This window comes from Galleria mellonella, unplaced genomic scaffold (assembly GCF_026898425.1).
Source record: "Galleria mellonella isolate WM207_F2 unplaced genomic scaffold, CSIRO_AGI_GalMel_v1 utg96, whole genome shotgun sequence".
NCBI lineage: Eukaryota > Metazoa > Arthropoda > Insecta > Lepidoptera > Pyralidae > Galleria > Galleria mellonella.
Window position 1 is genome coordinate 2,581,333 of NW_026442179.1, and position 12,566 is coordinate 2,593,898.

A 12,566-nucleotide genomic window follows, 5' to 3' on the forward strand; every position below is an offset into this window, starting at 1 on the left:
AATAAAGAAATAATATGTGTATTCCAAATTTTACGACGATTGGTCGAATCGTTAAAGTACCAAGAGGTAAAGAACAACAAAGTCACTTTTATATTTATAATACTAGCTATATCTATATAATATATGTATGTATTTGGATGTATGTGTTTATTTATGTATGTGTATATGACTATGCTGTCACAGATATTATTTTTTTACAGATCTATTTCTTTTAACGCGCCACCTACATACTTATGCTTTAATTCTTTTTACCCAAACGTTGCCTGAAAGAGATTGCTTAGCAATAAGACCTCCTTTTGTATTACACTATACGTATTGAAAATTGTTCAACAAATCCTGTTATGTAGGTGGAATAAAGTGTCAAATAAATAAATATATTACCCCACGGCTTTATTCGCATCAATCTTTATTATATCTTATGTTATTATAGTACCTCTCCAACTAGTGAAGGTTGGCTATAGGCTCACGGAATCTGTCCTTGTCTCATGTGAGATGGAATAATTCGGCTACACTGATAATGCTTGCCTACTAGGATGGATAATATATAGCAATATCTATATATTGTAGTTACAATATCTATTTATTTTGGGAGACTTTGTACAAAAGTCGATTGCTTGAGTAACTCTGTCCCATTCGTGTTTCAACCGTGAAGCAGTTGTGTTTGCATGGCTGTGTTTCGGTTTGAAGGGTGGAATATGGCGTGAATTTACTGGGTACAGGGGAATAACACCTGAGTCCTCAGGAATGGCAACGCATGAGGGTATCATGGGCGAAACAGTATACTCTGTTATGTCCATGGTACTGCTCATGTCTATAGGCGACGGTTACCACTTTCCATCAGGTGGGCCGTCAGCTTGCTTGCCATTCTAAGTTGCATAAAAAAAATTATTAAACTGATAACAATTATATTAAATCTCTTGGTCATCCTATATATAATATTGAAATGACAAATCCAACTGGTGTGGGCGATATCGAAATAAGTGATGACCTTTTGACCGCCATCAATATCCACCGAAACCTAATAAACAGATACTGGAGCGGTGCCGATATTACTCATCCCTACCATCCACTCCTTGATTTTACGTACCCAAAACTTTTTTTTTTGCTACCGACCTCTTTCTTGCCAGCAACTATGCACAGCATCTTATTCATATACTCAATTTTATTTGAATCCAATTAATTTTTTTTTTTCGTAAAAGAGTCATCATATCATATCAGCCTTTAACTGTCCACTGCTTATGTTCAGCAGCTTAGTGGGTTTTGGCAGTAGTTGCTACATTTGGCAAGCGGGTTAGCAACCGCAGTTAGGCTTTAGAGACGTTTTAAGAGGGACGCTGCTGCCTATCCCTCGCCCAATGTTACGTAAAAGAGTAAAATATATCTATACAGAGGGGGAAGGGATTGTTAGCAATGCAAATTACTAGTTCCATTGCTAGCAATATGTACCCTGTCAGTTTGACCTTCATGTGCTCCCCCCTGAAAACCGTCATGCTAAATTTCAGATGTATTCATCACGAATCCTAATGTAAATTATCTCCACGTAATTCGATAAGAACTCATAAAAAAAAAAACAATTTTACCTTTTTTAATAATAAAAATTGTCCACAGATAAACCGATATGTCGGAAAAGAGAAATACGAATGATCGGCGCCGCGCTACAGGAGCCATCCAGTGTGGTGTGTGAAGTTGACGCTTTCCCACCACCTGATACATTTGAATGGACCCTCAATAACTCAGCTGGCTCTATAAAAGTTGATCCCGTAAGTGTTATTATGAATAAATAAAAGATTTCTTTTTTTAATACGATGGATGTTTATGATTGTTTTATAATGTAAGTCTATATTTTACTGTAATACTATATTTTTAATATTTTCATATGCATACTTTATTTTAGTCTACTTATTGCGTTTTGTTTATTCGAAAATAATAATCTTAATATAAATAAATTAATAAAACAAAACAAAAATATGATAACACCCAATTTTCGTATGTTTTTGTTTTACTTTTGATAAAATATTATTTATTTATTATAGTCATTTATATTTAACTATTAAAGCATTTATATTTAAATATTACAATTAATAGCAATAATGATCTTGAATAATAACTATCGTGAGTCATACTATATTGTAAATCGGTATCCTCTTTGTTTCCTCCAAAAGATTACAGTAATAAAATTGTAACTATTTATGTCAGTTTTAAAATCCTCGAATTTAAAACATGAGTTTCTGAAATTCTGGACTAACTCACAATATTATCACTTGTTTTGAAATAGCAACAAAATTATAGTATATGCTCATAATATTTATTTATTATATATGTTATAATGCAATACGCTGTTAGTGTTCCTATGAATAAATTATAAGAAGGCTCAGGTCTTATTAACAATCTATTTTCAGCTACGTTTCACGGTAGAAGCCTACGAGGGGCGGTCCATACTTTCTTACACTCCAGTTTCTGACGTCGACTACGGAACTCTGTCCTGTCGAGCGACTAATTTGGCCGGACAACAAACGTCACCTTGTGTATACACTTTGATGCCAGCTACCAGACCCGACCCGCCGACAAACTGTACAGTGTACAATCTTACCGATGACTCGTTAGATCTTATGTGTCTTGCTGGTAAGTGAATACATTTTATAGCTGTACTTACTTTACTATGTCTAGGTGATTGGGATAAAAAGTAGCCTATATTTTTATTTTACGTCACGAACGTGGCAAACAAGCATACAGCCCGTCTGATGGTAAACGGTCACTGAAACACTAGGAGTGTCACGTGCGTGTTGTCGACCTTAAAGAAATTTTAATATATCCTTTTTGAAGAACCCCATACTGTAGTAGTAGTAGGGAAAACTTCGGCTGGAAGCAAACTCATCTGAAACTGCACTGTAAAAGATCATTCAGATTCTAGCATGCGAGGATATATTCCCTGTCGATGGTGATGTTCTTTCTCATCTCAAATAATATAAATATATGTATTAATAACATAATGTTAAATACACGAATATTTTGCCTCTTACATTTTATAATTTAGAGAAAGAATGATAAAATTATACCGTATTACGATAAATTATTTAAACCCGTAATATTCATTTACTTTACTGAGGTAATTAAATATGCACTAGACTCAAATGCTTGAAAGATTTTCCAATTTAGACGAGCGATTAATATTTCAATTTTCTATAATTATATAATATTAATACCGCCAAATTACTATATAATAATTAACCGCTTTAACCCTCGCCCTGCGAAGTGCGATCTCTTAAAAGACCCGTTAATCTCTAAATCCACTAAAACTTTAATTGCTAAAGGGTTATAACCTGGTGAATGAATTAACCTCACAATATTACGTCTCACAGATACGGTGAAAGTAATCGATATTCTAATACTGTGGACTAATCAAACGGTTTTGAAGAGCTATTACCTAAAAATCATTTAATTAACGGCAAACAAGGCGAGATAACAATTAACTTTATCCTATTTAAACGGTTTTTCCTCTTTGTTAAAAAATAAAAGTAGAAATAATTAAGGAAATTACGTAAAATTCTGTTGTCACATTTTTACGTGGTTTAAGTAGGTAGATTGCAAATTACATATTTTACTTTCTTCTTATAAAATTAATTCTTTGTATTTGTAACAAATAAACACAATTTTTCTTAAATAAATAAGCTGTTCTTTTAAACTAGTTGCCTGGTTCTATGCACATGTACATTTGTTACCTTTCCGTCCAATTTTTTAATATTATCGCACCGGTCGCCATCGACAGGGATTTCATCCACATACGCATAAACCTAAATGATTACGTACAGCGTGCTTTTAGAGAAAATTTTTCCCACGAACGCTTAGGCTGTGGGATGAGCTCCCTGCCGAGGTTTTCCCTAGAGACTACAGCGTGGGGTTCTTCCAAAAGAGTATATTAGAATTTCTCAGTAGTCTGCAACGTGCACGTGACACTCCTAGTGTTACTGGCGTTCATAGGCTACAGTGATTGTTTACCATCAGATGGACTGTATGCTTGTTGGACGCCTTTATGACATAAAAAAAAATATTTTATTTCATACAAACCTTGTCCTGATAATTACAAAAACGTAAAAGAACCAAATAGATGCAGCGATTTTGAAGTGATGCGATTACATAAATTCGGCAATTGATATTTATACCTACAGATTTTGTTGTTATATATATATATATATATATATATATATATATTATATATATATATATAAAATTGTAAAAGCAATAATTTTATATTAACATACTATTTTTCCCGTGAATTTCGTAAGAGGCGACTAAGGAAGGGTGAGGGACGGGCTTAAAATATTTCCAAAGCCTAACTGCGTTTGCCAATCCACCTACCGAGCGTGGCAATTACTAGCAAAACATCCCAGGAGCAGGCTAATGTTCAGCAATGGCCAGTTAAAAGCTGATGTAATAGTGAATAATTTAGTAGTGTTAACTCCGCCAAATGTACAATTACGCTGTGCGTTAAAGTTTAAATAAATAAATTACTCTGAGAATAACATAAAATAGAGTGTCTCATTACTGTGATTGATCTGTAGTCGTAGCATTTAAAATAACAATCTGTTTTAGATACAAGACCTTTTAACCTTTATAATATATGTAGATATAATAGACAAGCTATGTCTTATGGCTTTGCCTGTGATCGTATCGTGACGTTTAATAACTTTCCTTCCTTTATTCGATTTCAATAGGTGATATTAGGTTCTCATTTAATAAGTAGACAGCTTCATATTCAGTAAATATTAAGCATTAATTTTTTTTAAAGTCACTAATAATTTTTTTACAATAAATAAATACGAGTACAAGAATTACAATAATCAAATAATAATTAAATATTTTATAATTAGAAATATATACATTATAAGAACAATAAACATAGCCTATGATTTCATAACAAAAAATCATTCATAGTATAGACACACTTCCTAATGGTCATTTTAAAATAGGTGAGAAGTAATTCTATTATATTTTTGGAAATTTGTTATACACTTTTGTCAATATGAAACAACAGTTCTTTTTATATTTATATATCTTATTATTCTTTTGACTATTACTGAATAAAAATATATTCTTTTAGGTTACGAAGGTGGTCTTCAGTCTGTCTACATAGCTGAAGTCTGGGGCAATGAAGGCTTAGTGGTAAATTCGAGTAATGCTGTAGCATCATGGAATCTCCGGAGGCTTGGAGCGAAGAGACAATTAAAATTGGTAATCTACGCTGCAAATGCTAGAGGAAGGTCGGAACACGTAACATTTACAGTGGAAACTGCGCCCAGATTATCACCAAGAACAGGTGAGATGAGTAAATATTTTTATAATTTACTTAGTTTGATTGTAGATATTGATTTGTTCCCCCTTCCTTTCCCGTGGGTATCGTAAAAGGCGGCTAAGGGAACTTACTAACCAAGGGATGGACAACAGCGTTCCTCTAAAACATCACCAAAGGCTAACTATGGTTGCCAACCCGCTTGCCAAGCGTGGCAACTTTTGGCAAAACCTATTTTATAGGGGAGGTTTATGTTCAGCAGTGGACAGTTAAACGCTGATATGATGATAATGATGAAGGGAGCTTGACAGTTTCCCAATTCGCCCCCTTGGTAGTCTCAATATATGTAAATATAATAACATTTATTTATTGGACATTAACATTTATTTCTAAATAACTTATTGTCATTCTGCGAAATTCGACAAGTTTACAAGTTTTTTTTGTGCAACATAAAAAGGTAAACAAGCTGACTGCCCACATGATGAAATGTAGTAACCGTCGCCTATAGACATGAGCAGTATCATGAACGCAATAGATTTTTTTATACCACTAAAGTGGCATCCGAGTCTGGGCACTGGCTAAATGAAGTGAAGACTATTTTGCTAGCCCTATTCTTCTCAACGGAACATGGAAAAAGTCTCTTGGACGTGCTCGAGCATAATTAGAAGATGCTCGAATAGATATCGATGCCAGGATGCTCTAATCATATTTGTACCCTTTAAACACTTTTAAAATATACTCGATTAAACTTACGTCTCACTTCAAGTGAGTTATATTCTACCATGCCCAATAAGAACTTACTCCAGGGGGGAAAGGAAATTAGTAATGGGGACTAATAATCCCATTGCTAGCAATATACCCAACCAGATCGACCTCCTAGTGGTTCCCCCTGGAAATTATCATGGTTAATTCCTGATGAATTCATCATGATGGGCTTACTGGCCTGTTTTCATTCTAATCTATCACCCTTCACTGGTGCCCCGCCAGCTTATCCCGTTAGCACAGGCGGGGTTACCATTCCATTTTCATCCAATAAAAAAAAAAGAACTTACTAGGATATAAATATATATTTATATCTGCCAATATATACTTATAATGAGCATTATACAAATGCGTTCAAAAAAGCTAACAACTCTAGACTACAGACACCTGAAGCACTTTGAAGCATTCTAAACACGAAACCCTTCAATTTATGTTAATAATAATAGTAATCTTTATTTTACGAGTACTACTCAAAAAGAAATATTGTACAGTATATAACTATTTAGGTTTTAATTTGAAATAATCTTTGTGAAAGTCTGGAGTCTGAACTAGGTTGAAACCTGTACTACAGAGGGCCTACCATGAAGTGTTTTCCGAAATTTCGGAGCCGAACGAAACACAAATTTGATGTTAAAATTACATAATACATGCCGTTTGGAAATATTAAAAATGTTAAAATATTGTTCCTTTGGACTTTTATGATAGGATGTACGACGAACGAAATGTTAAATTCTATTTATTGATCCGATTTTGGTATAAACAAAAACACGAAATTGAGTCCGAAATTTCGGAATTTCATTTCATAGTAGACCCGCAGATATCCAGGCTCTCTCCGAAGTTACTAAACATCTATATTATTATAATTATCAATACAAATATTGTGAGGTAAGTATTCTTGGTATTTCTATCTTAGAGATGCATGTATGAAGAATATATTTTTGAATGTAGTGTGTACCTATATCTGGGTACACTAGGCTGTGTACGTCATTAATATTTGTACGACTACTAAGCAAAAACACAGCAATAATAGTAAAAATATATATGATATTTCCTATGAGTCATCAATCCCCAACTATTAAGTCTATACTCATATTGCGACATGATTCTCATGTGTAAACGATGCGTCATCAAACAATTAATCGATCGAAGCTCGGAACACCAACATTAACCGTTCGTTGCCTAGATTGATAGACCTAAATACATGAAACCTAATTTAATCAAATATTTTTATGGACGATTTAAATACAGCCTAATATACAAAGGTCAACGTAGACTAGTTGTTGTGTATACATAAAATTTTGTTCAACCAAAGTAGAAATGGTATTGAAGAAAAATATATCTAATGAAATTGCCAATAAAAAGCGTTCGCAAATAAGTACGAGCACAATAATATACTTAATTTACAAGATTATAGACGAAAAAAAGTGAAATTGTTCTTTTGAAATGAAAGATACCATCTTATTTCTTCAGCGAGAAAAATACTTACTGCACAAACAAAGAAATATGATATTTATACACATAATTCTTCTCAGAATTCGTATAAAACCTTTAACAAAGTGTGAAGTATTTTCATAAAGACTGTACATATACATTTTATATTTAATTCAGCATTGTATTTAATTTTAATGCATTAATATATCATAATAAGTGATAACCATACAATACAGTTATTTATAAGTAGGTAGGTATTATATGTATTTATAGTGTATGTATTTATGTAATATTTTATTATATATTTTAATATTTTATTTAACTGTAGATTTGTTTATGTATTAATAGATACGCACATAAGTACAAATGTTTATATTATACTGGAATTAAACCTGCGACCATCCGTAGGCGTCGTCTATTAAACAAACCACTACATCACAAAGATCGTGAAATGTTACAGCTGATTTTGTATCAGACTTCTTATAACGAAAATTAAAATACCCCTATAAAATGAAATATATAGAACATTCTATAGTATTCATTCATCTTCTCAAAGGTTAACTGTAATCTATCTCTCTATGGGATAAATGTACCATTGTATATTATATTTTTGATGTGCCCAATGTAAATGATGTACAATAAAGATTTTATAATACAAAAAAATACAATAAATAAGTATGAAAAATATAATGTTATTATTTTCTGGTTAAAACAATTTATATTAAGCATCAAATAAAGTATATTGACATTAGTGAAAAGTCTTTCTTATAAATTAAAGATAATACTCGTATAATAACGGATAGTCGACAAAAATTCAAGCAATTTCAAATTCAATATTTAAATTTAATTACAAAGTGCTGATCAATCAGAGTTGTTTACTTTGAACAATTGCTTATAAGCACTTTTACTGATTGTGAAATGAACGTTCTGTTAAACTTTTCTTAGAGAATACAGCACATTACTAAGTCTTCATCATCATCATCATCATACCAGTCATTATCTATCTACAACAAAAGATAGGCCTTCCCTTGGAGGGTTTGAAACAAATTCTAAAACTTATATTTAAAGTATTATTCCACTAAAAGGTTCAACCTGGTCACAATGTTCAATTGTTAATTCTCAAAGGGAGTATACCTTAATAAATACAAACAGAACAAAACAGCCTTAACATACCCCATAAAACCAAAAAGTTGGAAGAGTTCAGAGAGAACGAATAGCGAAAGTACCATCCCACGGGACTTCCACATATTGTGCGGAAAACTTTTAACATTGTCTTTGAAGACGATTTAGTCAGGGCAAGTTCGATTAGAAACCTCTTAACTAGGTGTACTGTCACCTTATTACGGGAATATAGTCTATAAATAGTTTCTCTTAAAACTTAAAGTTCGGTGACCTTGGTGTTGCAAGATAGTCTAAAGAGTTCTCGGTTTGACATATTGCCTCAAGAGAGTTATGAGTTCAATGCCCGTATAATACAAATATTTTAATATTTGTATTAAATAATTAACTATTAATAATCTATCAATTATTAATTTACCATACACAAAAACCTAAGTAAGTAAAGTACACACTACTTATTTTAGACTAAATAGTGGTCTAATGATATTGAAAAAAGTTTCTGATTTATTACGTTTTATTACAAGAACAACCTATAATTTTGATTTTATATCAGTAATTAACTCGTTGAAAGATTTGAAATATCAAACAGAAAAAAGGGCAAAAGGTCTACATCTTTTTAATGTCTCCCCTGAACTTGATAAAGATCCTTCTATTTATTTTTAGAAATACGTACAATATAAAGAAATAAAAATATATATTTAGCTCGTTTAATTCAACTCTTCGAAAAGTAGATTAAAGGGGTACTAGTACCTTTTTAATATGAGATCACAGTACATCAATCATACATAATACACAATACAGAATTATTAATATAATTTTTTATAAATATACAAATAAAATCTGCTTAAATAAAATATAGTAAAAGCATCAAATAAAATAAATGGAGAAATGAATTCTCCGTGACACTGATTCAACTTGAACTTCGAACATGGCTGTAAAACTCAATCGGTTTGGAACTTCGATTAACGACATTGAGTTGCTATCAGTTTCTAGCAACGCTCTTTAAGAATATTACATATTAGTAGGTACCAGAAACTGATCTAATATTTAAAGTCATTCTAGAAATATCTAGTTATTTAAAACGTAACTAAACAAATATACACATTACTATAATTCCTATTGGTATAGTCTTTTTTTTTTACAACACAGGGGGCAAACGAGCATGCGGCTCACCTGATGGTAAGTGACTACCGCCACCCATGGTCACCCACAACACCTACGGCATTGCAGGTGTGCTGCCGGCCTTTTAAAAAGGAATATGCTCTTTTCTTGAAGGTTATGTTGTCGTTTCGGTTCGGAAATACTGCAATAATACTGCAATAATAGTCGTAGGGATTTATTAAATACTGCCGTTGTGGTAAACATAACACTTGGCCCTTATACCCACATTTTGCCGATCATATCAGAAATCATGACCGTGTGGTCCCACCAAAGAATGGGCCACCCTTTTCCCGTAGCGTTCCTTTTTAAACATCATCAGAACCTAACTGCGTTTACCAATCTGTCTGCAAAGCTTAGCAACTACTGGTAAAAGCCTCCAAAAAGGGGGAGACCTGTATACAGTAGTAGAGAGTTAACGTCTGATGTGATTATGATGATTAGAATTCAGTGTGGTAAACGAGCTTACCATTTTTTTTTGGCTACGGTAACTGCTTACCATCAGGTGGGCCGTATACTTGTTTGCCACCTCAATGGTATAAAAAAAATCATCACTTGAATTAATAAGATTTGTTATAGATAAAAAAAGAGGTATAAATTATTTCAAAATTCTTTATAATAATACCCTCAAAGCTAAATGATTATATACAGTGTGGTTTTAGAGGAATTTTTTTCTGCAAATATACAAGTTACAGAATAAATTCTGCCGATGTTTTCCCTAGAGCTTATACTCTAGTTTTATGAAAAGAGCTTAATGAGATTTCTTCAGAGTTGACAACACACACGTGATATCCCAGCCCCACTGGATAAGTAGCAATTTTGTCTATCAGTAGATATGTTTTCTTTAGCCTATGCAAGAAGAAAAATAAGACAACAGATGTAGCTAGCATGTTTCATATCACGCATACGGTAGCAATACCTTATTTGTATAGATTCATTTGTTAGGAGAAGCTGGTATTCCAGAAATACGTTGGTCGCTGTAATTGTTTATCATCTTATGAATTGTATAGACATTTTCTACCGTTATAATATATTGTTTAAAATTCAAAATTCGAATCGTCTTTATTCAAATATATATGTTTATGAGCTCTTTGAAATTGTCATCTCTTATAATTCTACTACTGTATTCGTAATGTTGCTATCTGTTGAGAAGATACCGTAAGTAACTTAAGTTACTTTTTAAAATAAATTTATAATGTTAATAGAGCGGGGGGAAAGGGATGTTGGCAATGGGATTTGACAGCCCCGTTGTCTGCAATGTAGGGCACATTGCATTAGGTCGACCTCCGCGTGGTTTCCCCTGGAAACCATCGTAAATAATTCTTGTTGAATTCGTCACAATGGGTTAACTGACCTGCTTCATCCTCACCTATCATCCTTCACTGGTGCCGCGATGGTGTATACTGATAACGCAGGTAGGGTTACCATTCCATTGTCCCCCATTAAAAAAAATGTTAATAGAGCATTATGTGTATATGTTTAAATGTATCTCTAAAATAACAAAGTTATTTAAAACCTTAAAATTGCACGATTAACTAACACTATGCACGTTTATTATTCAAGTAACCATTTAGTGAAATACATAATGATTATAAGGTTCTGAATCCTTTAATGGAAAAGATTCAATCTCATTTCACGAAGATGCTCCATTTAAAAAGTTCCTCTGCCCATGAAAATTCAGTCGGAACACTTTCCCGTCTTGAATACATAATTAATTCGTCAATATTCAAAGTGTCTCGTAAAGTATATTAAATTATTGTTATATTGTACACAGAAGCTCAAGAGGCCTGGGAAGTGAATTGGGCGATAGGTGGCGTTTTAGGCGCCGCATTGACGGTCGCCATCATTTTATGTCTCGCCCTTATCGCCACAAGAATACGGCACAGATCAAGGGACTACGAAGGTTGGTATTCTAACACGTTTCCTTTGTATTTCTTACAGATAAGTAGATACTGACTTCAAACGTCAAAGTTAATATTGAGTAGTAATCTTACTATTATGATTTTGAAGAAAACCCACAAATGAACGTTGAGGTTTATCATAGATATATTAAATTTAATACGTAATATCATGTGTCTACATGTAGATTATACTTTTATAGTATTTGTATTAATGTAGATACATTGTGCTAATATGCTATATATGCTAACTTTGTTATTAACTTACGTTATTATTACTGTATGTTTTAGTGCGATAAAGTAAAAAATAATATATACATATATACCTGCATATATAATTATGCTGATAAATAGCTACTTTAATCATAAACAAATCCACACAGAAGTAATCTTTATCGATCGAAAAATAATCATTTTAAATTGTTTTAATTTTGTGAAGATCTATAGGCGACGGTTACCACTTTCCTTAAGGTGGGCCGTCAGCTTGTTTGCCATTTTTGCTAAGTTGTATAAAAAAAGATATCTGATAACACACAAAAAAAAAAAAAATAAAGTAAATGGCTAACATTATAAAACTCTCTTTCGTATTATATTGTCTTACTTTTTTATCAATAGTATGATAGTAAGATTATATTTATTCTGATGCGATACATATTGCACGATTCAAGTGTACACACAAATGTTACACAATGTGATGGGTTAACATCTAGAACATATTCTAAGATCAGACCAGAAAAATAAAAAAGTACAGTAGTTATTCTTTGAAACAAATAATTGACAATAGCTACCTAGCAAAGTTAGTTTTTTTTTCATGAAAATAGACAGTGTAAAATGAAACGAAATGTACCTACTTTGTAACACCAACGCCAAGTAATGTAAGGGTAGTTTAGGCAACATAAATAATCATAAAT

At 32.5% G+C, this 12,566-nt stretch overlaps 1 protein-coding gene across 3 annotated transcripts in view; it reads left to right on the plus strand.

Moving 5' to 3' along the window:
- Positions 1–12,566, plus strand: part of LOC113523373 (hemicentin-2-like) — a 218,290-nt gene that overhangs the window by 190,601 nt on the left and 15,123 nt on the right. For all 3 annotated transcript variants that reach the window (XM_026909322.3, XM_026909321.3, XM_026909323.3), the window contains exons 11-14: positions 1,609–1,760; positions 2,400–2,622; positions 5,099–5,314; positions 11,532–11,660. In XM_026909322.3, coding sequence (XP_026765123.1) covers positions 1,609–1,760; positions 2,400–2,622; positions 5,099–5,314; positions 11,532–11,660 — 720 coding nt within the window. The remainder of the gene's footprint in view (positions 1–1,608; positions 1,761–2,399; positions 2,623–5,098; positions 5,315–11,531; positions 11,661–12,566) is intronic.